This window comes from Aspergillus ambiguus, assembly GCF_047715705.1.
Source record: "Aspergillus ambiguus strain CBS 117.58 unplaced genomic scaffold BDV59scaffold_4, whole genome shotgun sequence".
Taxonomy (NCBI): Eukaryota; Fungi; Ascomycota; class Eurotiomycetes; order Eurotiales; family Aspergillaceae; genus Aspergillus; species Aspergillus ambiguus.
This window is the reverse complement of record NW_027395517.1, coordinates 990,773-1,016,395: the sequence shown is the minus strand read 5'-3', so window position 1 is coordinate 1,016,395 and position 25,623 is coordinate 990,773. Positions and strand designations below refer to the sequence as shown.

General features: G+C 52.9%; 8 protein-coding genes across 8 annotated transcripts; 3 read left to right on the top strand and 5 right to left on the bottom strand.

The window, feature by feature from the left end:
* Positions 1 to 213: 213 nt before the first annotated feature.
* Positions 214 to 2,959, top strand: BDV59DRAFT_113930 (RNA polymerase II mediator complex middle subunit MED1). Its single transcript, XM_073686655.1, has 2 exons — positions 214 to 1,958; positions 2,014 to 2,959. The coding sequence occupies exons 1-2, from the start codon at positions 300 to 302 to the stop codon at positions 2,647 to 2,649; spliced, it is 2,295 nt and encodes a 764-aa protein (XP_073551548.1). The 5' UTR covers positions 214 to 299; the 3' UTR covers positions 2,650 to 2,959.
* Positions 2,960 to 6,044: 3,085 nt separating this feature from the next.
* Positions 6,045 to 8,544, top strand: glnA (glutamate--ammonia ligase). The gene is made up of 8 exons (XM_073686654.1): positions 6,045 to 6,377; positions 6,441 to 6,473; positions 6,578 to 6,670; positions 6,945 to 7,376; positions 7,425 to 7,449; positions 7,522 to 7,943; positions 8,007 to 8,115; positions 8,308 to 8,544. The coding sequence occupies exons 1-7, from the start codon at positions 6,375 to 6,377 to the stop codon at positions 8,022 to 8,024; spliced, it is 1,026 nt and encodes a 341-aa protein (XP_073551547.1). The 5' UTR covers positions 6,045 to 6,374; the 3' UTR covers positions 8,025 to 8,115; positions 8,308 to 8,544.
* Positions 8,522 to 11,301, bottom strand: BDV59DRAFT_171530 (putative MFS transporter). Its single transcript, XM_073688580.1, has 5 exons — positions 11,105 to 11,301; positions 10,568 to 10,971; positions 10,185 to 10,496; positions 9,515 to 10,106; positions 8,522 to 9,462 (listed from the first exon to the last, which is right to left on the bottom strand). The coding sequence occupies exons 2-5, from the start codon at positions 10,717 to 10,719 to the stop codon at positions 8,872 to 8,874; spliced, it is 1,647 nt and encodes a 548-aa protein (XP_073551546.1). The 5' UTR covers positions 10,720 to 10,971; positions 11,105 to 11,301; the 3' UTR covers positions 8,522 to 8,871.
* A 550-nt stretch (positions 11,302 to 11,851) lies between these two features.
* Positions 11,852 to 14,214, bottom strand: BDV59DRAFT_171521 (sugar porter family MFS transporter). Its single transcript, XM_073688579.1, has 4 exons — positions 13,585 to 14,214; positions 13,317 to 13,505; positions 12,324 to 13,263; positions 11,852 to 12,269 (listed from the first exon to the last, which is right to left on the bottom strand). Exons 1-4 carry the CDS (start codon positions 13,802 to 13,804, stop codon positions 12,002 to 12,004), a joined length of 1,617 nt encoding a protein of 538 aa, XP_073551545.1. The 5' UTR covers positions 13,805 to 14,214; the 3' UTR covers positions 11,852 to 12,001.
* A 1,312-nt stretch (positions 14,215 to 15,526) lies between these two features.
* Positions 15,527 to 16,612, top strand: BDV59DRAFT_171517 (uncharacterized protein). The gene has a single exon (XM_073688578.1). The coding sequence runs from the start codon at positions 16,068 to 16,070 to the stop codon at positions 16,554 to 16,556; it is 489 nt and encodes a 162-aa protein (XP_073551544.1). The 5' UTR covers positions 15,527 to 16,067; the 3' UTR covers positions 16,557 to 16,612.
* Positions 16,532 to 17,533, bottom strand: BDV59DRAFT_171516 (uncharacterized protein). The gene has a single exon (XM_073688577.1). The coding sequence runs from the start codon at positions 17,430 to 17,432 to the stop codon at positions 16,950 to 16,952; it is 483 nt and encodes a 160-aa protein (XP_073551543.1). The 5' UTR covers positions 17,433 to 17,533; the 3' UTR covers positions 16,532 to 16,949.
* A 2,289-nt stretch (positions 17,534 to 19,822) lies between these two features.
* On the bottom strand, positions 19,823 to 21,265 carry BDV59DRAFT_113385 (putative zinc knuckle transcription factor (CnjB)). The gene is made up of 4 exons (XM_073686653.1): positions 20,814 to 21,265; positions 20,622 to 20,752; positions 20,475 to 20,573; positions 19,823 to 20,416 (listed from the first exon to the last, which is right to left on the bottom strand). The coding sequence occupies exons 1-4, from the start codon at positions 21,136 to 21,138 to the stop codon at positions 20,159 to 20,161; spliced, it is 813 nt and encodes a 270-aa protein (XP_073551542.1). The 5' UTR covers positions 21,139 to 21,265; the 3' UTR covers positions 19,823 to 20,158.
* Positions 21,266 to 21,822: 557 nt separating this feature from the next.
* Positions 21,823 to 23,358, bottom strand: BDV59DRAFT_199128 (uncharacterized protein; the record flags this gene model as incomplete). Its single annotated transcript, XM_073693299.1, has 5 exons — positions 21,823 to 22,725; positions 22,778 to 22,984; positions 23,050 to 23,070; positions 23,132 to 23,179; positions 23,236 to 23,358. The coding sequence occupies 5 exons, from the start codon at positions 23,356 to 23,358 to the stop codon at positions 21,823 to 21,825; spliced, it is 1,302 nt and encodes a 433-aa protein (XP_073551541.1).
* Positions 23,359 to 25,623: the final 2,265 nt, after the last annotated feature.

The window sequence follows — 25,623 nt, the reverse complement described above, 5'->3', positions numbered from 1 at the left end:
TCCTTCAGTAAACCAACCGCATTGTTGCGCCTCAGCTTCACGTCTCCTCGTCAGTGCCCAATTGCCGCTTTTCCTTCTGTATTCCGTTTCGGAGATATCCTGGGGATGCACCTGGCAGCTCTTTGAGGGCTTCCTTCCAGCGCACCCTGCACCTTGGTGTCTACGTCCGCCGCCGGAGACCTCGCCATAGGAGCAGCGGAATCTCGTTGCCTTTCTTGTTTTGCGTCTGATACCTCTTTCAGCGTTTGTTATTGTGCTGGCACTTTGCAATTAATCTCTGTTTCTCTTCAGCGACAAACATGGCCACCCCATCGTCTAGACCGAACCCCGCCGCGACTCCGACGCATATGACATCCTCCCCCCGTCCTTCTGGACCCATACCCCGACCTAACGCACACAAGTCTCCTTCCACCAAGACGCCATCAGCCTCCGGTCCTGGGCATGCCCCTCAGCCACCGTCGACGCATCAGTATGCCACACCTCTAGCCGCAACCACCGGGGCTGATGACCAGGTCTCCTTCAGTTCGCCGTCGGCTCTCTTAGCTCTTGGTGGATACGGCGGGATCAGCCCGTCGCCCGCCGTCCATGATGGCCTCGTCGCAACCGGTATGAATGAGAGCGATATTCAAGCGTTGGGGATGCATGGTCTCAAGTTAGGCAATGCGCGAGACAGTGACGAAGAGCGGAGGAGACACATCGATGAAGTCGTCCAGCTTCTCGGGGCACGCGTTGCCGGCAGGGGTGTGTGTAGGGAGGGCATCGAGAGACTGAGCCAGCTAGAGGGCTTTGAGTCAATTTGGCAGGAAGACAGCCTCAACATTGCGGGGAACTTTGTCGACTTGGAAATCGACTTTTACCGCGGTCAGAACATCGTGAAAGACGTCAGTCTGAAATACGACACGCCGGAGGCTGCAAACGGCGAGCGTCGCGAGGAGGCTACAGCTGTCTTGAGGCACGATCTCGTTCAGACCCCCGAGGAAGGAGAGCGCGGCTCGTGGAAATCCCTCGCGGGATTCCACGAGAATCTACAGTGGCTTGCTCGGCATGATAGGTTGAGCCAGGAGGTCAATTGTTTTGAGGCCATCGAGGGGCTCTATGAAAGCCTGAAGAGTGTGTGGGAGGAGGAGAAGAAACACTGCAAGGTTTCGGGCGTCTATGAACAGCTCTCCAGCGGCTGGGTTGGTCGACCGGGTCTACATCAAGGGGGCCGGATTGGACTCAGCTTGGACTACTGGGTGCATCAGGCACGGGTGTTGGATGCGAAGCGGAAGACGTCGCCTGATGAGATGGTCCTTGATCAGCCCGCCGCCGCCAGCCAGGTTGACGATGAACCCGTCCGCCGGAATGGCGGATGGAGCGTTGTTGTTGAATGTGAGGAGGGCTACCCATCGCTTCGTGTCTCAAAGGAGTGGGTCAATACCGAAGTGATCACGGTTGTGAATAACGCTGGAGATGAACCGGCCTCTGCGGCAGACCCTTCGGCGTCCGGTGTTACCATGGTCAATTGGGCCGAGCCTCCGCCTACCCTTGCGTCGGGAAGTCAGGGCCAGCCTGACGCGATGGCGTTGGACTCGGGCATGTTAGGGTCCTCTCCGCCGAATCGCCGATTTGTTGCTCGGCTTGAGCCGCCCCTCGATGTTCCAATCCTTGCTGCGTCAGACATTTATAGACATCTGGGAATTCAGATGCCTCAGGAGTTCAAGGTGGTCACGTACGATGGATTACTAGCCCCAGGATGGTCACCCTTGTCGGCAGCAGGAGCCATGGGTCTGGGCCCTGACGAAGTCTCCCAAATTGGACGGAGGCGTCGTCACCTAGAGGTTGAGGCTGTGGGTAAAGGTGGGAAACCGTATACTAAGAACCACAGTTATACTTTCCAGCCGTTCGAGTCTGTCGCGGGCCGAACAATCCGTGATATCCCGTTTGCACACCCTCGGCAACTTGCTGACATTCTTCCCGTACGTGTATTTGTATCTTGTTTGTGATCGACACGCTAACTTCTAATATCTCTAGACCCTACGCCAGTATGCTTTCCTGGCGAACTTGATCCGTAACGTCTTTGGCTCCCCCGCCACAGACGTTGATCCTAAAAAAGATGTCACTACAGCTGCGTTAACCGCAGGAAACCAAACCGGCAGTCTCGAGCAAACATGGAAATCAGCCAAGAGCGACACAATCATTCTGAGTAACGATGACCCAGCCGAGAAAAAGCTTAACTGGCTGCTCGGAGGAAACAATGACGCAGGGGATCATCTCTTCAGAGGTGTCGATGAGTCCACGTCCAACGGTGATGTCAAGGTCGACGTAACACTGCGGACCCAAATTGGACAAGCTCCTGTGATAATGCTTCTTTTCACCGCGGATGATCTCACATCTGATGGATCATCACCGAGCAATGACGGTGATGCCATGTTCAGGAAAGTCTCGCTCAGCCTCGAGATCGGTCTGAATGGGCGAGTATCGGTTCTGGATATGTCAGGATTACTAGATGGTGACATGGATACACCAGCTATGCAAGGGGCCGGTGGTCAAAAGAACGAAGTGACAGACCTACAGAGCAAGATCGCCCGCGTTTTGGAGATATCCCAAGACATCGGAACATTGGTTGAATGGATCCTGCGATGGGCGCAGCAGCGGAACGGCCGGTGATCAATGCGTACTGTGCAGGGCTCATCAAAGGACCCGAGCAATGCATATGCTGCGTCAAGTCAGAGAACTTTGTACCTGAGAGCTTACCGAGTCTGGACTGGTGCATCGTAGATCCATGTCTCGGACAACGGGGCTGGCTTGGTGACCAGTATCTGGGGGCTTCGTGCCGACTCCGCTGGGCTTAAGGTTCAGATTGTTGGCCTACAGGGGCCGGGCTTACGGACCCTGTGTTTGGGCCGACTATCTGGTCTGAATTGTCTATGCTAGGTGAGCCCTTGACGTAATCATGCGTCTGCGGACGTTGGCATCTCCTTGAGTGGATGGACCCCTGGTTGTACGAGGATAGCCGATTCAGTGCATGAGATGATATATTATGAGGGCTGCATATTGCTGCACAGAGCTTGAGGCAGAAGGTGCAGCGGGTATGTCATTGGAGAGCAACCGAGGTGCTCAGATGGATCATGGTCATCGTGTCATATAAGCGGTTCTATTGCTTGTAATAGGATCGGATTTAGTAAGAATCTCCTCGACTGCCGGGTAAATATTATAGGTTTCTTCTGGAGCGTCATAAGAGGTGAAGTGTAGTCCTTTTCGGAAGTATATCTAGACAGAATACAGCTTACAAGAGGGGAATGGTGGATAGTGATCTGATGGCTGGGACTAGAACAACCTGGCCGAGAACCCAGGGCAATAGACATCTACGTACTTTGTACACTCTGGCTGTTTTCATACGCAACCAGCATACTCTGTACATGCACCAGGATGGATGACCGTCAGCAGATTTGGGCAGTGATGTGACGGGCCAATCAGGAACCGGCGATAAGCAATTCGGTCGAACGCGGAGGGACAAACATGACTGGTTGGTGACTGCGACTCCGTGTTCTTGTTCTCCTGACCTGAACGGTGGACGGTGAGCAGTCATTGCCGAGCATGAGGATCGGATTGCCTTGTGACAGGCTTTCAGGTCATTCTTCCCCGAATCATGACGCCATTCGAGGAAGAATCCGGAGGACGATCGGCTTAGTCAGGGACTCTCACCCGCTAGCCGGATTCGGACGGCATGTGAGTGTCAACTCCCCACGGCCCGGCGGGAATTCTCTATTCAGACAGTGGATTCAAAAAGCTGGTTGAGATGATGATAGCTGCAAGACCAGCCGCGGCACAGTTTCACTCTATTAATAACCCTCCTGTCCCGAGGGAACCGTCGGAGCGTCGTTCAGACATGCAACGGGGCGGTGCATCCACAGGGCTGATCCTCAGCCACTCAGTCGCTTCCTGATTCTCCCGACTTAGCTTCTCGTCCTTCACCATTTGCTCCCTCGATTTTTTCCGATGAAGAGCAGATCGGACGCTAAGGCCGTCAACTGGGTCTGGAGAAGCCTGTTTGATATCCCCAGCTTTCCCCGTCGCCAGCCGACCTTTTCTCCCACCGCTCCCTTTGTTTGCTCAGAAGTTGAATGGATGCAGCCGACAACGGGACCGTAACGAGTAATTCTTAGTCAACCACTGGTGCCGGTCTCGGGGAGGAAGTCTGCGAGTGGTTTGCCACGACCCACTGCCGAAGGACGGACCGGGCCAAGGCAAGAGTCCATTAGTTAACTACTCTTGGTAATCAGTACCCAGGTAAGTAATGGGGAGTGTATGAAATACGGGTGTATTTCGATATCCAAGATCTGATAGAGACGTCTCATATCACTTGGAAAGAAAGGCAACGGAAGAATCATATTTTCATGGTTTCTTTTCCCCCCGTCTAAATCCAAGGAACCAGAAAGGAGTCGGCAGGCGCGCTACGATCCACCCATGCGACATGGCGGGGGCTTTGCTTTTGGTGGCTTTCATGCTGGAGGGGCACAGCCTTGATAAGGGAAAAAAGTGGGTGCTGATAAGTCCATCGTTCGACGGTCGTCTGGAACGCGATGATTATTCATGACAGACCTGATATACACCATCCAGTCCGGAGTATCGACCGTCGATAGTAGACATGGACCGTAGGACGCACCCGGTCCCTCGATACTACTAGGTATTCAGTCCGACCGAGATAACACTCGAGCAAAGATACCCGACGGAGACGACTCCAGACTCTCTTCCTTCGTACACAGCCAGGAGAAAGGATGTGATGGCTGCCAATAGGAGGAATGTCCTGAGGCCGAGATTAGACGCAGACAACGTTCAAACGCTATTTGGCCCTGCAGCTGATATGCATCGATTCCCGTCCACTGACCGTTGATCTTGAATAATACCTGTTAGCAAACCCCTTCGTGTCGCTATCTCGCGGTGACAGGCGCCCGGAGAAGTCCAGACAATCACATTCATTTCTTTTTTTTTTTTTTACTTTTGCCCGACCACGCCTCTTCTCCAGGTCACCCGATAGGTACCGCCTATCGTTTTTCAAATGTCTCGTCTGCGATTTGTCCCCTTTCCCCGTCTTCCCGAATTTACCCAGATCATGGGTGGCGTGGGGAGGGATTATCTGGGGAAACAACATTCCCGAAGCTGTTGCTGGAGGATGACCCATTCCTTCTCTTCCCCCTGGTCTCCCGATTGATATGCGTTGATATTAACCCGCCGATACCCGACGCTGTCTATGCAGGAGGTGCATAGTTGACGGTCCAAGGGGGCGTCATTTTCCCCCCTCTCGACTTTCCCGGCCTGCTGGATCCATATTACCCAAACGGGTAATATTACCTGAGTCTGGTGCAGTTTGGGCAGAAGCACGGTGTAAGGCAGAGACTGAGGCATTTTATGCCAGAAACTATGTCCTCCGTCCCTAGGGAGGAGTGTACCTTACTCCGTTCAGATCAGAAACTGTATGGACGCCGTAGTTAATCGATTCCTATCGTAGTATCACGCAGGTACGTAAAAGCGCTGATAACACGGGAAAAAAGAAAGCCACGGCGTTGATAATCGCGTCCTTTTTTTTTCCTCCTCGGATGATCGAACAAGGTATCCATGTCAAGCCCATGTCCCTGTTCGACCGCGTTGGGATTGACTGTATGGAGATCCGCAGAGTGCGCGTTTTTTTGACTCGCTGCATTTTGAATTTTTTTTTCTGGGTCTGAAACACCCCGGCAACTGAGCCACAAACCCTCCAAAAAAAGAACTCGCGTAGGCAACTGACTCGGATGAGGTATTTTCGATTCTACCAAATATTGGGAGAATTCGAAGGATCTAGAGAGATCGAATTAATCGAATATACCTAGGTAGATACTTAGGTCGTAGGAGGTCCGATAGTCGAAGTGCCAGTCTATAAAAAGAAAATTACGGTACGGTAGAGCCGAAAATACGGTCATTTACACCGCACTTTCCCCGATCGGGAGGCGAATTTGCCGCTCGGCGTCGTCTTCCTGCTGAAATTTAAAGCATCGACTTCCCCCCCCCCCCCCCCCACCCACAGAACCGCCGCTTCTCTTCCCCTCCTCATCCTCCTCCAGATTTCCATCTCTTCAGGCAACTCCTTGCCCTTGCGATCCCACGTCTTCTTCTCTCTCTCCTCCTCCCCCTCTACTTAATCGCGTGCTTCCTCGCTGCCTCCCTGCCTCTCGCTACTCTCCTCCCTCTTCAATCCTTCCATCGTCGTTCCGTCTTCGTCCGTTCGGTTCGCGACTATCTCTCAACCCGGAAAACCCAGCTTGTGTGCGAGTCCTCTGCATCTCTGCGAGCTTTGATCCCCTGAAAAGGAATTCCTGAAGATCATCTTCTATATTTTCCCTTCACATTAATTCACAATGGTATGTCGTCGCATCTCCGTCCTCCCGCAGTGTACCGCCACTGACTCTGACTCATCGCCACAGTCCGGTTCAACCGTCGTCTCCAACACGGAGAATGTGCGTTCTTTTCTTTTCATTGATACCTGTCACTGCTTTCTCTTCAACCGCGTTCTCTCCTGCGGTTCGAGGAAACAGTATACTGACTGATGCGCTGGGAACAGCTCATGAAGTACATGTCCCTTGACCAGAAGGGTAAGGTCCAGGCCGAGTACATCTGGATCGACGCTGTCGGTGGCTGCCGTAGCAAGACCAAGGTATGCACCAGATTTCTTTAAATCCTCTTTTTTTGTTCCTTTCCCGTGGTGGGAACGTCTGGATATCCCCCAGTGGTGTGCGCGTGGTTGTGGCAGATGGAAGGCTCTTTAGAAACTGCCGTTTCCGTTATCGCGATGGCTTCGCCCTCGTCGATAAGCCCTACGCACGGGGATTCCGCTGCTGCATGCCACTCCTGCACCTGCACCCACCCGCTCCACACGTGACTCATCTCTGATTCGATCGGGACTGACCATACCGTTTTCTTCCCAACAGACTCTGTCCAAGCCCGTCAAGTCCGTTGACGAGCTCCCCGAGTGGAACTTCGACGGCTCCTCGACCGGTCAAGCCCCCGGTGACAACTCCGATGTCTACCTCCGCCCCGTTGCCATCTTCCCCGACCCCTTCCGTCTCGGCGACAACATTCTCGTCCTCTGTGAGACCTGGGATTCCGATGGTACCCCCAACAAGTTCAACTACCGCCACGAGGCTGCCCGTCTGATGGAGACCCACGCCAAGGAGGAGTTCTGGTTCGGTCTGGAGCAGGAGTACACCCTCCTCGGTGAGGATGGCTGGCCCTACGGCTGGCCCAAGGGTGGTTTCCCCGGTGCCCAGGGCCCCTACTACTGCGGTGTGGGTACCGGCAAGGTCTACTGCCGTGATATCGTCGAGGCTCACTTCCGTGCCTGCCTGTACGCCGGTATCAAAATCTCCGGTATCAACGCCGAGGTCATGCCCTCCCAGTGGGAGTACCAGGTCGGCCCTTGCGAGGGTATCGAGAGTGAGTGTTTCCCCCGCAATATCTGTGGTCGTCCTCCGATCAGAATCGCATGAAATACTAACTATCCTCCAGTGGGTGACCACCTCTGGATGTCCCGCTTCCTCCTCCACCGTGTCGCCGAAGAGTTTGGCGTCAAGATTTCCTTCGAGCCCAAGCCCATCAAGGGTGAGTGGAACGGAGCTGGTCTCCACACCAATGTCTCCTCCGCTTCCATGCGTGCCGATGGTGGCATGAAGGTCATCGAGGCTGCCATGAAGAAGCTCGAGGCCCGCCACGTCGAGCACATTGCCGTCTACGGTGAGGGCAACGAGGAGCGTCTCACCGGCCGTCACGAGACCGGCAGCATCGACAAGTTCAGCTACGGTGTCGCCGACCGTGGTGGCAGCATCCGTATCCCCCGCCAGGTCGCCAAGGATGGCAAGGGTTACTTCGAGGACCGTCGTCCCGCGAGCAACGCCTGCCCTTACCAGATCACCGGTATCATCGTTGAGACTGTAAGTGCTGCTTGTTTACCTTTTTCTCCGAGAGAAGAGCCATCAAACTAACTGGATTCTCAGCTCTGCGGTGGCCTTTAAAGGGAAAAATCCCCTCCCAATTAATACCGAATTAAAATGCGGAAAAACCCCCCCTATTTTCTCTTAGCGCTCCTATACCCTCCGGCATCACCCCTGGGAGTAAAGAACCTAAGAGAGCAGCCTGGCCGTTGTGGAGAGCAAATATAGATTTCTTCCTCCTCTTTGTCCCCTTCGCTTCTTCTTTTTTTTCCAAACCACCAATCCGTTTATTTGTCTCGTGGTATTTCAGGGTTTCTTTCTCTTCCCGCTCTCGGATGCCAGAGTTTGCTGCCCTTTTTGCGTTCCCTATGCTCCCCCGATAGCTGTGTTGTTGCATTTCGATTTCTTCTCTTTTCTTCGTCGTCGCTTATTATGTGGGTTATGTGTTACGTCAACATAGAAGACTTGTGAGATCCAAGAGATTGAATTGGACGGTCTCTTTCTTTCAAAGCATTATTCGAATCGAACGGTGGAACCTCAGTTCTTGCAATCACGGAGGATTAGGAAATCAACCCTTTGGCAGCTTCTGTCACTGTCACTTAGTAACATAGTGTATTCAATATCAATATCACTCATTGAATTGTGCTCTCTGATCTTTTGTAAAGCCCAGTCTATCGCCAATCCTTCAGGCACATTATGATCTATACAGTCAGTCGTCTATAACGACCGATCGGGGCCTATAAGAATAACCCCCACCACCATCTAATCCAATCCAACTCAGTCATTACCGATATTGTCGTGTCACGTACCCAACCAATAACAATATATACCGGGGAAGTATGAAAATAATTAAGGGGGTAAAAAAGGTAAAGTCCCAAAACGCAAGGCAAAACAGCAAGAAGAAACACAAACAACAACAACCACCAAATCACTTTTTCCTGAACACGCGGAAGATGCTCGACCCCAACCCGTCGAGTCCGCGCTGCTCGGCTTCCCGTCTGGCGGCGCCGTCGACGATCTTGTTGGCGTCCTCGGCACCAGCGGAGTTAGATCGGTGTCGGCCGTCGACAAACCGGAGAAGAAGCTGCATGATGCCGGACGACAGGATGCTCGCGCACAGGATTCCCACCATGACGAGGTTGCTTTTGCGGTACTTCTCGCGTCCCGGGGCGTTGTAGTCGCTCGCCCAGCCCGTGTAGAGCGCGTACGTGGTCAGGATACTGCCCAGATTGCCCAGGCCGGAGACGACGGCGGAGGCGGCGGCGACTCCGACCTCGCCGTGGCGCGGTTGGAAGATCTCCGTCGTCCAGGTCATGGTGATGGGGACAGTCGGGCCGAGTCCGAAGCCGACAATGAGGAGACCACCGTAGCGTGGCCAGGAGTTGGTCTCTGTGCCCGCGTACGTGGTGAGCAGGAGTCCCAGGATCTGCAGGCAGACAGGGATCGAGAAGAAGATGGCGCGGTGGCGGTGGAAGCGGTCAGACAGCGGAGTCACCAGGAGGATGGCAATCAGGTCCATCTGGAGCTGGGGTTAGCTAACGACATGAGTGGGAAGTGAGGGGAAGGCGTACGATCCAGATCGGGGCAGAGAGGAGACTCAGGTCGATGCCACTCAGACTGGGATTGATGGCTTTGATGATTACGGTGCTGTAGTTTTGGACGCCGATGCCGACGCCAACCACCCCAAAATACATGATCAGGAGGGGCCAGAGGCGCCAGTCCATGAAGACGTGAAGGAGGTCGCGAAGAGTCCACTGCGGGCGGTGGTACACTCGCTTCAGATCATGGTAGTGGATTTCAGCGTCACGGCCGGTCAATGCCGGAGGGCTGCGTGGGAGCCACCGCAAGTATTTCTTAGTGGGGATCTCTTCACCCGGAGCAACTGGTCGGTCTGGAAGCCACCAGAGAAGGATGATGCCGACGGCGATGGTGATGACGCCGTATACCAGGAACATCCACTGAAAGCCGACCAGACCGCGATCCCCGTCCATTTCCTGGAAGCCGGCAGAGACCAAACCAACGACGGCGGCAGACACCTGAGCGGCAGTGTAGTACTGGCCGATACGCTTTCCTGTTCTAGAAGGAGGATAGAACAGAGTGAGGTAGTAGGCCATGCCGGGCCACATGCCCGCAATGACAATGCCCAGTAACAGACGAAGAAGACTAGGTTCAGGGCGTTAGCCACTGCTGTCACCATGACACCGAGAGGGCAATTCAAGGCAGAGAGGATTAGGGACATACTATAAACTCCATGCGGCTTTCATAGCGGCCATACAGCTTCCGATGATGCCAACGCTGATGACGATGCGACTCATCCAGACGTGCGGACTCAAACGGGTCATGATCAGATTGGACGGCAAGTCGAAGACGACATAACAGACGTAGAACAGCGCGAGACCAGTGGAGATCTGGTGTGGTGTCAAATGCAAGACGGAGCCCAGATCATGACCGGAGTCTGCGTTCATGGTCTGGGCCAAGCCGACATTCGAACGGATGGCCGAACAGAGGAAATAGAGCACCCAGAAGGCGGGAATGATGCGATAATCCAGTTTTCTAGAGCGAGTCAGTTTGTCCTATTTCTTGAAAGGGTATGAAGACCAGAGGATTTGGGGAGCGCAAGATACCTATAGATGCGTTCAATATTAGCTAGATCGGGCTCGCTGCCCGACTCGACATCATCATCAGCACCGGAAGACGGAATCTGAGAATTCTCGGCGCTGAGATGCTTCCCCAAGTCACTGTCGACTCCGAACTGGGGTGATTGCGCGAGAGACATGATGTCGTGAACTGCTGATTGGGCTCGTTGGAGACGCAGGTCCGGCGCTAAGAACGCCACGAACGAACAATCGATCTAGCAGGATGTTTCGGGATCAAGAAAGAGGTGCTTCAAAAAAGATGCGCAGAAGAACTTTTCGGGGGGATTCGCTTGAGAGGAACCCCGCACGGCGAAGCCAAGTACTAAGCGCCCACAATGCAGTAAAAAAAAAACGCTTGACAAGGACTCAATCACGCCGACAGTTTCTTGTTTCTAGGGAGAGTGTCAGTCAACTCTGTCCAACATCTAGACATGGTTGGCACGTGGATGCCAAGTTGGAAGCGGATGGCCCCTGCATACCGCATGTCCCGGGCGAATAGACGGACATGAAAAGGGGACAACGTACCTAAGCCAGCGCCATTGTCGTACAGAAGAACGAACGAGCAAGGATGATGACACGATAAGGCGTGGTGATATAGCGATAATCGATAAATTCGATAACCGAGGCACCGTGGAGACGTGCAGACAAGGGGACGAAGGGCCGTTCGAACTATACACTTCAAGTAGACGAAAGACTATAAGACGATGAAGCAGAAAGACGAGATGTGTAGAGTCGAAGAGGGAAAGAAGCGAGGGAAAAAGGCCGAAAAAGCAGGTGCTTCCTGCAACCTTCTTCTTTTGGTTGTTCCCGACCGTCGGCGAGTTCACGGGCCAATGGGGGGCGCCGTTGGGGGGTTATAAGGTTTGATTGATAACTTTTTTTCCTTTTTTAATTCTGGCAGATACAAAACTCCCAACAGTCTCTCTCCCTCGACGACTTCCATTGTGACTCACATCGGTTCCGCAATCGGCCACGGACGAGTCTCTCGGTGACCCGAACTGACCGCGGGTGAACAAGACCCATAAAGCTTGTTCCTTTTCTCCGGATACGCTTCCAACCTCGGCTTTGCGCGACCTAATCCCAACGTCCGACAGAAGGTGAAAACAAGAATCCGCACGGCCCACTTACGGCGCGCAGCGATCAATATTGCTAGATTACGCGAGCTTCAGCAGCTCCGATCCGATCTAATTACATCTGAAGCGATCTGGGTATATAAGGCCATCGCCGGACGACGGCCCCCGTCGTCCTGAAACCTGACCCGGTAGGGAAACCAAAAAAAAAAAAAAAAAGTAGAGAAAGATATAAGAGGCACAAAAGAAAGTACAATCATGCAAAAATCAAGACATTCCACGGCGGCAAAGGGCAGAGTGTCCTGTGAAGACAAGTTCTCGGTCCCCTCGCCTTTTCACCAGGGCAGACAAATCATGCCTTCTCCGTGCTGGTGTTCTCGTCACTCTCATCCTTGTGAGGGTGGCTCAGCACACTAGCGCGGCGCACCGCCTCATCCTCGACATCGTCGAGGGTGTGCAGGAGCTCACCGTGCTTGCCGTACATGTGCGGCTCGTCGCGGGCGATCTTGACCACCTGGAAGACGTTCTGCGTCTTGCGGAAGATGCGATCCATCTCCTCCAGCGACCGATGGGTGGTCTCAGGGTAGAAGAACCAGACGACGGGGAAAATGGCCGCGTTGCTGGGACGTCGTTAGCTGGGGTGTATCAAATCAGCCGGCAAGATCAAAACTTACATAACAGCGAAGATAATGTAGGTCTGGTAGTGAATGTTCGCAAACGCCACAGGGGTGATCATGACGACCATGAAGTTGAAGATCCAGTTGGACGAGGTCGACAGGGCGTTGGCCGGAGCACGAATCTTGAGGGGCACGATCTCGGCGGGGTACAGCCAGGTCATTCCCAGCCAACCGATGGCGAAGAAGGTGTTGAAGATGAACAGGAACACCACACAAGCGTAGTTGGCGCCGGGGGTGCCGATGCTGGCGGTGATGGCGAGGACGACCATGGAGAGGGACATACCGGCGGCACCGAACAGCATCAGCGTCCGCCGGCCGAAGATCTCAATGGTGAACACGGCGACCCAGGAAGCGATGAAGTACTCGGTACCGTTGCAGGCGGAGATGAGACGGGAAACAATCAGGTCCATGCCGAGCTGCTCCTCCAACACGACGGGGATGTAGTAGGTGATCAAGTTGATACCGGAGATCTGCTGGAACATCTGGTTGACGTAGGCGAGCACGGTACGGTGGAAGTGGCGGTCCTCGCCCATGGTGAACATATCGCGGAAGGAACCCTTGGCCATCTCCAGGACGGTGGCCTTGATCGCGGTGAACTCGTTCTGGAGGAAGATGGCATCGGTGCCGTCACCCATCAGGGCGCCCAGGACTTCCTTGGCTTCATCCTCGCGGCCCTTCAGCACGAGCCAACGGGGGGACTCGGGCAGGAACATGACGAAGACGAGGATGATGGCGGCGAAGAAGATCTGGAAGGCGAGCGGGAAACGCCAGGCGGCCTCGTTCGGGTCGGCGAAGAGAAGACCGAAATCGACCCAGTAACTGATGGTGATACCGCAGGTAATCATGGCACCCTCAATCATGACCATCTGACCACGACGGTTGGACTTGCAGCACTCGGACTGCCAAGTGGGCACAGTAGAGGTGTTCATACCATTTCCTGCGGCGCATGAGCATGTGACGAACAGACGGGACATCCAGCAGAGTACTCACCGAAACCGGTGACCAGACGGCCAACAATGAGCTGGGCCAGATCGTAGGAAGTACACTGCAGCAGAGCGCCGACGACCATGATGGCGGAACCGAGGAAGATGGTCTTGCGACGACCCAGCCAGTTACCAACCCAGATGGTCGGAATGGAGCCAGCGAAACATCCCAGGTTGTACGCGGCAACAACGATACCTGGAAGATCCATGGGTGAGCGAAGTTACATGCGGGAGTCGGGATCGCAACCGATCCGGTCATTGGCGGATCGGCTTACCTTGACGGGTTGACTGAGCACTCTGTTCAGCTTTGGTGAGACTGTTGTAATAGTCACCGGTGGTGGCAATGGTCGGGAAGTACTTGACGAAGGACTGCAAACTCAGCAGACCACCGGTGACACCTTGATCGTAACCGAACAGCAGGAAATCCATACCGGCGATGACACCGATAGCGACTTGCAGGATTTGGCCCTGCATGCCCAGGTATCTGCGAGCCATGGTGAAGAGTGATGTGTCGCGAGCTGTCTATAGGAGTATACAAGAGGAAGAGGGTTCAGTTGGGGAAGTAGGACGACTGCTGAGAGGCCGTCATGCGCAACCGGAAAGCTGGGGAGCGAATCCGGGGGGGTGGAGGAGGAACGGCGATCAATGGGGTATTGGAGAGGGAAGAAGAGGGTAAGGAATGGAAGGGAAAGAAAACAATCTCTCTGGGTGCAGGAGAGATCGAGAGAATGCAACGAGAAGAAGAAGATCAGCGGCGTGGTGACACGAAGGGAAGTGGACGGGGGTTATAAAGGATGGAGTTGGGGCAAGGTAGATATTAAGAAGGATTAGGCGATCTGGAGACCGGGGAATAATTAAAAAATGAAATAAAAAATGGAATAAGAAAATAATAATAATAATAATTTAATCATCTCGTGAGACGCGAGTGAGCCGGATGTCATCATCTCCCAGTGCCATGGGGGGGAGTCTTGATGCGAGAGTCCCTCCAGGTCACTTTCCAGGGTATCGCAAACGATGAGCATAGCCGGGCGTTTCCCCTGCTGATTGGCCTGGGGGGGAGGTGATGGATGGAGAAGAGCTCCACCAGGTGCCAGGCTCCGGATCGAGCAAAGCGTTGTTAGCCGTAGTATCTACTGCGTACGACCTCAATTTGCTCTGCAGGTCCCGAACATGGTCGAGGGTCGAACCTCGCGGGAGGATGACCTCATTGGCGGAGCCGGAGAGAAACCAGGTTGAACCAGGAAGGGAATGGGATCCTAATCCCCACATCGAGGGCCGCCCCAGGCACTTTGGAACACACCAACCCGAGGACTATGGAGGGGAGGAATGACGACGGTGGTGGTGAGAGAGTCTTACGATCGGCGCGGCAGGAGGCGGTGCTGAACCTATTCGGAACATTCTCTCTATTTTGTTTGATTATCTCATTACTTTTCTAATTAATTCTGGTTTGTTGTTGTTGATGATGATGATGATGATGATGATGCAAAATGAGTGGGCAAAAGAAATGAAAGAAAAAGAAATCCCCCAGTCAGACGAGAACTGGAGGAATGAGAGACGAAAGGGATGCATACGAGAAGTACACTCGACATAAGCTCCACCGACCAGAGATCCGGAGTTGTCTAGCCTGTTGTGGACAACCCGAACGGAGACCGTCCCTGTTCTTTTCCCTTCCTGTTCTTTCTTTCGTTTCGTTCCCCTTCTCGTTCCGTCAGCTGTAATCATGATAGTCTGGCGGTATACTTCTTCCGTCTGGGGAATATAATTATCCTCCTTCGATCCTCATCGGATGCAGTAGTCTATCCGTCTCTGGAATGTGTTTCTCGCGTGGCCTGGACAGGGACTGCGAATGCCCATGATTTCCAGCAAGAATAGAATAATATGCCTAGGAAGCGACTAGAATAAGACTCATCCCCTTGCCCTGGGTACGGCGTCCATGTCACCGTACCATACGGCGTCCTCTCATTCGGACCATGGGCGACACTGAAAAGTGGACATCCTGCTTATTCATGAATCCGGGGAGTTGGAGACTCCGGATTTTGTTGTGGAATGTGGATTCTGTTGCGGGCAGCCATCCACCGTTCGGCCCTATCCGTTCCCCCTCGTGGCCTGGCTGAACCCTTGCATGTCGATGAGATCGGGGATGTGTTGACTCCCAGCTGATAAAGTACACTGTAGATATTCTGTACTGAGTACTACGTGTATCAAGTCCGCAGAGACCTCCCTCACTGTTCCGTAATATTCTCGTTGATGGGACCCTAGGGCGCCGCCCGAGTCACTAACTGGAACTAATCCCTATCAATTCCCTTCTGCCTTCCGCCTCTCCTGTAACTGTCTGCATCCAATCAATCATTTTATCCCCTCGAAAGCCGAGAAACTCCACCCGTCCCAACTGGCGTATGGGAGGAAACTTTTCCCCCCCGGTGGAGCCTCTCGCACGGCCATCTCGTTGTCGTCCGATCAGGACCCGGGAAATTTCCATGGAAAACAGACCACCGGACGCGAGAATGGGGGTTTCACACGAAAAAGGCTAGCTGAATTTGCCTCATCCAAGCCGAACAGAAGGTCTGGTGAGGGTGATGGGGGCGGCCAGAGAGAAGGATCCGATGCCGAGAGTGACCGAAGCATCGGGCCCTCTTCCAAGCCTTTCCAAGACACTGCTCCAAGCCCCCAAGGATCTACAAGCACTCTTGACCCTGGAATCAAGACTTCTCGTGTGCTGACCCAAGAAATGCAAAGACAAATGCCAATATAACGCTGTATGGACGACCGCACGAGGTCTACGAAGCGTCAAAAGGGGCGGAACACCAGGGGAAAACGCGGAGAAGAAGCAACGGCGTTCCATGAGGGCAGACTTCATCCTCCCGCGTTCATCCTCCGCTTCTCCCCTTTTTTGCCGGCCGTCGGGGGGAGAGACAGTTGGTCTGGGCAACCCGCGTCTTTCACTGGGCCGGTCAGCCCGCACACCAATCACCGGGCGCCCGCTAAACCACTTTCGGCCCTAGCGCCATCAAAATGCAACATTTTCGTACCCAATAATACAGTGGTGGACGACTGTTTCGTCGGCCTCAGCCGAGTGGCCCAGTTATTCCCCAGGCTCGCGTGTTCCCCTCTGGGGGTTGCTCTCGGATTGCCTATTCGGGACTTCCCGTCACCCTCCTCAATCCGGCCCACTGATACAACCACCTACGCTTCAGGTTATGCGACATTATCCAACTTCTCACCATCATCATCATCATCATCATCATGAGCGTCGGTCATGCGCCGTCCATGCTAAGGCCCCTTGAAATAATAATAACAATAATCATAATCGTAATCATAAATGATGAAACCTGAAAAAGAAACCAACATTTCGGTCCAGCTGCAGCGTCTCGTGGTTCAATGGTCCTCCTGCACCGGGAGAAATCCAACAGTTTCCAGAAATAGCCGTAGATGGATTATCGACCGAACAAAGCTAGGCCTCGTCAAGGCTGACGAGAGGACGTTCGAGACATCGAGACCTCCCCGTATTTCAGAACACACTGCACGGCGGTCGCGGCGGATAGGTGGACAATAGCCACGCACCGCGGCAGACAGGGAAGCCCATCCAACGGGAGGAGTATAAATCACGTCTGATACAGACCGCCGCCGTGCACGGTTCGAATTATCCATCACATCGCGACGGATCGAAACCCATCAGGCAGGAGGAGTTCTCAACACTGTAACTTTCCACCACGCCGGACGCCGCACATAGCCTGCGCCGCAGCCAGTTCGCCTCGCCTTGGACGCCGTCCGGTGTGCACGGTCTCTTCTCCCTCAGCCGTTGCTTGCTCCCTACGCGACCCAACGTCGTTCGTCGAGTCTCGCTCTCAGCGCAGACCAATCCCCGCGGCTGGTTCATGGAACCGCCCGGAAAATATTTACCAATGCTTTTTTTTTCCCCCCGCGCCTTCGGCCAATGGCAGCGGGCTCTGGCAGGACAGGATGGTGTAGTGGGTGGAGTTTGACTCAAACGGGCCTGCTTGGCGGAGGTCGCAGAAGACGGTTGTACTATGGGCGATTGGATTTCCCTGGGACAGAGCCTGGGACGTGCGGCCTCGGTCTCCTCTCCTCCCACCCCGAAACCTGCTTTCTTTCTTACCATCATCTCCTCCAGGTTGCAGCCGGCCGACGCATTACTCTATCGACGGGAGAAGCGAGGTCAGCAGACGCTGGAGGCAGTTCGCATCGTCTGCTCTCGGCCGTAGAGATGAATGTCGCCGCCGCAACTTTCGAATAAGGTTAGTTTCGGGCTGGAAGTAAGTTGCGCCTCTCCGTGGGTAGAACCTTAGATAGCAATTGCCCATCGCGGCCTCCCTACGGACGCAGCCCGGGGTTTCCGTGGCCTGCGCGCCGTCATCGTCCACGGACCAGTCCTCTAGCCAGGAAAAGGATAAGCGGGCGCTTTCTGCGCGCTTGGACCTGAAGGATGACGAAGATCCCGCGCCGGACGCCTCTCCGGAATCCTTAGGACGGCGCATTAATAACGATGCGCAACAAGGGCTAGCCCCGTTGGGAAGTAAGACCCCGGGAGGACACCTTGGATCCCGTAAGGGGAGCAATAACGGCGGAAGAGCCTGAGCTGGATGGCATGTGAAACGGGCTCCCTATGAGCTTGGGGCAAATAGGGGGAGGGGGGGAAGAACCAACGGCCTTGTCAAGTTCAGAGGTGGTGGAAGGGTGGATGGCCTTGTTCTGATCATCTCCCATCGACACTACGCAGTATAGAGGGTTCTGGATTCTGGGGTAGAAACTGGTCCACGGCACTACGCTGTCTCCAGTGATCAGCGAGGCTTGGTGTTCTGATCGGTTCTCGAAAGAGATGTTCGTCATGTTGACTCCTGAGGTCTACGGATTACACATCGTGATCGATTCCAGAAGCCTTCTCCACATGAAGTTGCATCACATCTTATTATACCCCGGAATCCGTCCGAGATCTCGTCCTCAGAGAGGACCAGAGTGGTCTCCATTCACATACAGGCGTATCTCAACGAGATGGCTTGACTCGACTAGACTCAAGTTCCAACCTCACTCATCCATTGATCGCACGCATAACTATACGACACGGAGATCAATCAACCAAGACCGAGCCCCTCGCAGCAAGCCAGACTGCACCAGCCGCACCAGTAAATAGCCAAACCCATATCGGACATTCAGAACGCATACCTGTCGTCTCACTCTCATTATCCATCACAAGCATAGCAAATCATCCACGGTAAGGCGCCAACTGGGTCTAGATCGTATCCCATCCCTTGCATGCTGCACGGCCTCACCGCTTCTCCCGTACACATGGCCCAAACAGGATGCTGTCATCTCGACAGGAACAGATAATATCGCAGCTATGCGTTCATGCAGCTGCACATGTGCGCAGGGCTCATGGGCGAGGGCCAGGGCCACCTCCTGGCCTTACCGACATGTTGGTCCTACATACGCTTGAAGGCTCTTCTCATGCGCTCTGCAAGGGAAACATAGCTGCTAATCACGCTGTGCGTATAATCCTTCGTCTGAGTCAGATGGGCTAAGAGCTAGTTGCCTTCTCGCACGGTGGTGTGAGCCCTGGTGGACCGGCTTGCGCCATCCGAGTGAGGGTGCTGTTGATCGGTAGATTTACTGGATCGCTAACATCATCGAGCGTGGAAGGAACAGCTGCTATTATGCCTAACATAAAGTTGAAGCTGGCTGCTATCTTACGTTTTATTCCATCACCATGTGGGGGATATCTTGAACATCAACCCCAGTCGTAACGTGTTTTGCGCAGGCAATTTTCCCGGCCCGCCGGGTTAAAAAACCGACCAGGAAAGTGAATGACGCAGCAAGTTCGGTTCGCAAAACCACCGGGGACTCATGCCAAACGGATCGGTCGACTCCGGCGGAGACATCAGGCGTCGTCGCGGACGAGTTGCCCGACGTGCTCACACCACTCTGGATCGGCATTCCGTGCCCACAACAGAGTCCACCACGCCGTCCCACTTACCACGCAGCATTCTGAGCTCCCGCAGTCCAAGCGTCATCAGAATTACCAGCCACCGCGGGTTCAGCAGCGGCGATGATGCCGTCATTGTCCGTGACGTTGTTCATCTCGTCGTTGGCCTGAGGGCAGCGTCTGATGGTGTGGCCCACTGGAGCGGAAGTACACACGTTAGCATGGCCGGGCCAAGATAAGAGATCCACTTACTTTCACCACAGTTATTGCACTGAACCTTCGACCAGTCCTTCTTCTTGATGCACTCGCGGCTGAAATGGCCAACTTCGTACCCCGTCAGCATTGTATACTGGCTTGAAGACATTCTGGTCGGGTAGCATCGCACTTACCCTGATCACAGTTTCGACAAGTCACGGTGGAAACATCGCGAGGCTTATCGCAATCCCTGGCAATATGATCCTCGGAGCTGGTCCGTTAGCGCCAAAGTGAATATCACAAAATTGGTTCACGACTTACCCGCAGTTGCGACAGGTTCTGGGAGCGCTGGCTTGAGGGCAGTCCTTCGCAAAGTGGCCGACTGTCCAGTGTTAGTGCCATGGGAACGGGGCAAACGGGCTTATAACTAATGTATCACCTTCGTTGCAACGCTTGCACTCGACGCCTGCGGCAGAACGAGGTTTGGGACAGTCCGCTGCCTTGTGGCCAGAACCACTAAGTCTGTTAGTAACATTCTGTGCACCAGGAGAAGAGAGAGACAAACCCGCAGTTACGACAAGCGTAAGTGTCACGACGAGGCTCGGGGCAGTCACGAGCACGGTGTCCAATTGCGCTGCAGTTGACACATTTCACCTCGACACGTTCGATGGGAGGGCGTTCTTCCTTGCAACCGCGTGCAGTGTGGCCCAATTCTTTCATCTAGTCAATGGAAGAGATACCAGGTGGGATCCATTAGATTGCTCACCGTTACAGATGCGGCACAGAGGAACAAGCCTGTCGTGGGGTAGACCAGCATCCGCAAGACGCTCGAGGTTTTCTTCAACAGAGACAGGCCAGCGGTCTTTGAGATAAGCCCGCTGGGGCTTGGGTTTATTGTAGAGGCCGACACAATACTTGCAGTTCAGCTTGCCCTGAAGGTTAATCAGCGTGAAGTTGATGTCAACCTCCCTCTCCTGTACGCAGACCAGTCAGAACACAGTTGCAAGGGAGGGTCGACTGCCTAGAACAAACCAAAGCAATCAAGTAGAAGTAGAAGTTCTCCTCGCGCATTCTTTTCTCGATGTCGAGGTAAGTAGCTTCAGGGACTGCCTTTGAGTAGATCTTGAGACCCTAGTAACAGTAAGGCGTTGTACATTGGAATGGGAAGGAAAATCATACTTCACGGAAGTCGTCAAAGTCCTTGTCATCACTGGCCTGCTTCAAGAGTGCCCACGCCTCCTCAGGGAGCTTGTCGGGAATGTTATTCAAATCAAACTTGCGGTTTCCGGCGCAGTCCAAGGTTTTATGACCTTGAATGTAAGATAAAGGTCAGTAAGAGATAGTGCGAACAGTCAGCCCCAACTTCCTTACCTTCCATCTGACAATTCTTGCAAATCTCGGGAGGTCTCTCAGGGCACTCAGCAGCGGGATGACCCTCCTTGTTACAGACGCGGCAGGTTCCCTTGAAAACACGAGGCTTAGGACAGTCGACCTTCGCATGACTGTCTGAGATTAGCCAAGCTTGTATGCCGTCGATTCGATTGATTGAAGGCTCACCCTTCTTCGCCACAGTTGAAACAAGCCATGGCCTTGCGAGGCTCAGGACACTCGCGGGCAAAGTGACCTTCGTTACCACAGCTGCATCACCGTCAGCATTCGATAGAAGTATGTTTGACGTGGAACTTACTTTCGGCATTTGCTGTCGCCATCCCGGCCGCCGGTGGCAGAAGGATCAAAGCCGTCACCTCCAAAGTCATTACTACAAAAGTCCTGGGTGTCTTTGAATCCACTAAGGCCGGCGTTTTCGTCATTCACGAGGTCTAAGATAGACAGGATAGTATTAGTATTGATGGGTAGTGGTGAGACCGAGGGCTCAAGGCTTTTGATGATGGCCACGTACCAGAGCTACCAGCAGGGCCCCATCCAGTGCTTTCTTCAGCGTTCCAAGACATGGTGTTGGAAGTTATTTGCGAATGGGATTTTCTGCAAGGAAGAAGAGTGGGGACAAGGATGAGATGTGATCTAGGAAGACAAAGGATTGGGAAGATGAGAGGGGGAGGAGATAATGAAGATGAGGGGAGAGAGAGAGAGAGAGAGAGAGAAGTGGAAGGTGGGAGAAGAAAGTGAGAAAAGTCAGGATCCAAACAAACAGAAGTGACCGGACACTTCACTCTCAGTCCGTTTGACTACTGAAATCACCCTATTGATTTCGTGCTCGTCCTTCTTTGCAAGAAAATACAATAGGAACATTTGATTATACCGAGCAAAAGACATTATAAATATACACAAGCGATGAATAAAATTAACATTAAACAGACAAAAACTTTTCCTTTTCCATCAACACCGCCATCACCTCCAGACCATACGCCCGTCTGATTCATCATTCTCCCGTACTAGGGGCAGCTCCTCCAACTGGTGGGATGGCTTTAGAAAGGATGACTTTAGAAATCATCTCGAACTTGTCTTGGATTTGATGCAGCTGTTGCTCTTTCTCTGCACATCCAGGGCACGGCTGGGCAGGACCAGGAGTACTCGAAGACATCTGACTGACCTTGGCTTTTTGCTCGTGAAGCTCACCAGTAAGAGCGTCGATTTCGGCCTTTTTTTGGTCCAGCACAGTGTTGAGGCCAGAAATTTTGGTCTTTTTCTCTTCAAGGTCAGCGGCAAGACTATGGTTCTGACCCATTACTTTGTTGTATTCATTAATAAGGTCATGAAATTTGGCCTTTTCCTGGCGAAGCTCAGCAGCAAGACTGATGATGGTTGCTTTCTGTTCACCCCGTTCGCGTTCACGGAGACCTAGGATATATTCAAGGTGAGAAACCCGGTCTTTCTCAGACCCTAACTCTTTCTTGAGTCGCTCAATGCGCAAGGTTGCTCTGCGATCTGCTCGTCTATGCTCTTGAACTCCGTGAGCCCAAGATCCGAAAAGGTCCCCAATCTTATCAAGGATATCTTCTTGGGGAGGGGTACACATGTCCGATGATTTATCAATTGGCGGCTTATCACTCTGCTCGGGCTCCTCGCTGAGGTCCACGGTCTGAATAGAGCTGGAAGGCGCCATGGGTTGTTCCCTATCTTGAGGGGTGACACCCTCCTGCACCTGGGCTTGGGCTTTCGGGTCAGAGGTCTTGGTATTAAGGTCTTCAGGCTGTTTCTCTGCAGACATCGTGGTATTTGGAATTTTGACCTTCTTTGGTTGCAGCTGCAGTGTAACGAGACCTGGGCGATGTGGGGGTGTGCGCACATCTGTGCTATTCTGCTTCCGTGGGGCGCTCCGCAGCTGGTCATGTTAAAAACTAAAGCTTATTATCGACAGAGGGATGGCCACTTACAACTTGAGTTCGTCCGTCGGATTCCAGATCCCCAGCGTCTTCATCACTGGATTCGTCGGTGGACGACTCTACATCGGGCTCTGATATCTTTGTCTGCTTTTGCGCGGGTTCTCCAGTAGTATGTTCAGCAGCAGAGCTTGGGCGTTTGTTCAATCTGGTAGACGATCTCAAAGGGACGTTGTTCCCACCGTCCGGCTTGCGGGGATTCTGGCTCATGAGAAACAAGTTAGAGTTCTGGGAAAGAATATCATGGGTCCTCTGGGAATGTTCACCATGAGACGCAGCTTTGTATCCTACTCGTATATCAGCATGAGGCCGGCCTGGAAAGGTCTCGCACATTCAAGGTAGACTCACGGAATACTGCGTCTGGAGAGCGCCAACACTGCGATTCGGGAAGTAAAGCTGCTCAAAATCGGCATTAGCCCGAAAGTCATCATGTCAGATTAGGGTTGACGAACCGCAGCAAAGGCTTGCCAGGTGAGGTGTTGCTGCGCGTTCCTCAATTTCCACAGGCGATCACGGTCTTCGTCAGTCCAACGGCCTCCAAATGAGCGCCGTATTCTTTTTTTCGTGGGAGACATACCACACTAGAAAGATTAACAGATTCTCAAGAAACAGTGGAGAGAAAATGGCGGTTTTATAGACAGAACTGATAGAAATAGACACTAATTTGGAGGGCTTCTGAATTTTTCTCTCCTCTTCCTTACCTTCCTGGACGCTCAGGCACTCCTACAGGGGTCTTTATTGGAGATAAGAGCCACCTCTGCACGAGACACACGCAGACACTTCCGCAAGGCTGAAACGAAGTGAAGTCCAGCTGACCTTTATCCTAGTTATATTCCGGACTCTAGGTATCAAGGGAAGGTGGACACGAAGCAGGGAGGAACGGCTATCACGCAGAGTACTACGTACGATACTGCCATATTATGGACGACCAGAGAAGTTACCTAGGTAGAGTCGCGAGTGATTGGATAGAGCGTCTTGCTGGTGCTGTGGGAAGCCGTCCGTGTTCTTTGTTCCTCTCTACCCAGGTGCTGTCAAGAAAATAAAACACTATTTTTTTTTGTTCTTTTTTTCGCGCCCCCCTCCCCAAACGTGTAATATCCTACCGGCATTTGTACCATAGAACGATATTTGCCAAAAGGCAAGGCGGCAGGCTTTTTTAGTTTGACCAGTAGAACCCCGAGCAACTTGCGGCTGGCAATTGAAACCCCTAAGAAAGGTGAATGAGGCCCACCTGGTCATAGAACAAAAGAACAAGGCATGATAAAACGATAACTTACCTCCAGAGCTATCTACTACCCAGAAACATGTCCGTTCTATACCACAAGCAGGTGGCGCAGCCTAGGCATATTTCCGTGTAACCGCGCTATCAAATCATATATATAGGGAGGTTAGGTATGCGGTCGTTCACTCTGAACGCCGCAGTAGTACCATCTGCTTCAGCCAATAAATAAGACGTGAAAACCAACAAAAGTGATGGATGGCTGACGATAGCTCATCACCTTTTACGAGATGAAAATTTCATACAGTACTCAACGATAGGGTGGCTGAGCGCCGTAGCGCTTGATATGAAGTCCACTGTCAGCACTAATGCATTGTGGCACAGCAACTCCTTTTTAGTTTCTGGTATAAAGAGTGCGGAGTGCCAGCAAAGTACCAAGATCCTTAGGCGATTTGATGTGTCTGTCACGGGTTAGAATTTGACATATCAAAACTACCGGATTCGAGATCCACCAGTATTTATAAAAACTAACGAATACTTGCGCCATAACATAAGAAATGTACGCCTCTGTCATTTGTCTTTGATAGTGCCCCAAACAAGTGATACATATATAGGAAGAAGCGACAAGTTCACCAGGTTGCCCAGAGGTGGCTGACCAGGAAAAGACTCTGGTTCCACAGTAATGGCCATGACGAAGAACTTCTGATGCCCCTGACCGGAAGCAAGTGCGGTGAAATCCTTGCACAAATCTTCGGATCCGTTCAATTGTGGACGAGAACGCTAGAGGCAGAGGCCGTTTCAGAGTCCACGTACATTAATGATCAGCACATTATCGATCCCTGGTGGAGAACCAAAGGGCGATCTGAGGGGACTGGCTGGTACATAGAGGACGACTCCGTCGTGGATCTGACCCACAAGGCTCGTGGGAAGCATCCACGTCAAAAAAATATGGCCTCGTACTTTTGCTGGTAGGAAGGATATGGAACGGCCCGGGCGAAGCCACAGTCACGACAGGGTTCGGAACCTGGAGTGATCTCCCGCTCGGCCTCTGACGTGTATTCCCTGGTCGTAATTCCGGGCAAGATCCTTCCGTTGGTGGGGAAGCAAGAAAAGCCAAAGAGATTGTCGTGACGGCTTTACTGAGGATGGGAAAAATCATCATTCACCATTGAATGCCACCCATCTATATTTGGCCCTGGTTAAATTATGGGTCCGAATAAACAATCCTTGACTCGGAAGGCCAGTTCTTTTCGGGCGCAATGCAAAGGTCCGGATTGAAATTGTTGGATTTCGCTTCGCCTGATGTACCTACCTACATCCATGGATTTGCCCCTTTTGGATCCGCCGCAGCCTCGCTCGTCGGGCTTTACTCAACACCAATCAAGGTAGACTCGATCGAGTGATCAGTAGGACAGGAGTTCTACAACACCCCTCGATGTGCTACCTACCTTCGTCAGTATGAACGAGGCAAAAAGATGTATTAAAACGCGCCTCTCCACTTTCATTAGTGGCGGCCACTTTCTAAGTTGGCTCTCTTTTTCCCATCGAGTTCCGCTTGCCCAGAATGGCGCTGCAAGCTGATGTCGCTCTAATCCTCACATCTGTCCTGAATCACGCATCT

Excerpts from the sequence above, each read along its gene's own strand:
- BDV59DRAFT_113930 (XM_073686655.1), top strand. The coding sequence starts at position 300 with ATGGCCACCCCATCGTCTAGACCGAACCCCGCCGCGACTCCGACGCAT. Across the intron at positions 1,959-2,013 it reads AACTTGCTGACATTCTTCCC|ACCCTACGCCAGTATGCTTT; the intron begins GTACGTGTATTT and ends TAATATCTCTAG.
- BDV59DRAFT_113385 (XM_073686653.1), bottom strand. The coding sequence starts at position 21,138 with ATGCCGAAAGTAAGTTCCACGTCAAACATACTTCTATCGAATGCTGAC. Across the intron at positions 20,753-20,813 it reads CAAGAATTGTCAGATGGAAG|GTCATAAAACCTTGGACTGC; the intron begins GTAAGGAAGTTG and ends CTTACATTCAAG. Across the intron at positions 20,574-20,621 it reads ACTTTGACGACTTCCGTGAA|GGTCTCAAGATCTACTCAAA; the intron begins GTATGATTTTCC and ends TACTGTTACTAG.
- BDV59DRAFT_171517 (XM_073688578.1), top strand. The coding sequence starts at position 16,068 with ATGGACGACCGCACGAGGTCTACGAAGCGTCAAAAGGGGCGGAACACC.
- BDV59DRAFT_171521 (XM_073688579.1), bottom strand. The coding sequence starts at position 13,804 with ATGGCTCGCAGATACCTGGGCATGCAGGGCCAAATCCTGCAAGTCGCT. Across the intron at positions 13,506-13,584 it reads TGCTCAGTCAACCCGTCAAG|GTATCGTTGTTGCCGCGTAC; the intron begins GTAAGCCGATCC and ends TGGATCTTCCAG. Across the intron at positions 12,270-12,323 it reads TACATTATCTTCGCTGTTAT|CAACGCGGCCATTTTCCCCG; the intron begins GTAAGTTTTGAT and ends ACGACGTCCCAG.
- BDV59DRAFT_171516 (XM_073688577.1), bottom strand. The coding sequence starts at position 17,432 with ATGATGGTAAGAAAGAAAGCAGGTTTCGGGGTGGGAGGAGAGGAGACC.
- BDV59DRAFT_171530 (XM_073688580.1), bottom strand. The coding sequence starts at position 10,719 with ATGTCTCTCGCGCAATCACCCCAGTTCGGAGTCGACAGTGACTTGGGG. Across the intron at positions 10,497-10,567 it reads AATATTGAACGCATCTATAG|AAAACTGGATTATCGCATCA; the intron begins GTATCTTGCGCT and ends GACTCGCTCTAG. Across the intron at positions 10,107-10,184 it reads AAAGCCGCATGGAGTTTATA|TCTTCTTCGTCTGTTACTGG; the intron begins GTATGTCCCTAA and ends CCCTGAACCTAG.
- glnA (XM_073686654.1), top strand. Across the intron at positions 6,671-6,944 it reads GCTGCCGTAGCAAGACCAAG|ACTCTGTCCAAGCCCGTCAA; the intron begins GTATGCACCAGA and ends TCTTCCCAACAG. Across the intron at positions 7,450-7,521 it reads CCCTTGCGAGGGTATCGAGA|TGGGTGACCACCTCTGGATG; the intron begins GTGAGTGTTTCC and ends ACTATCCTCCAG.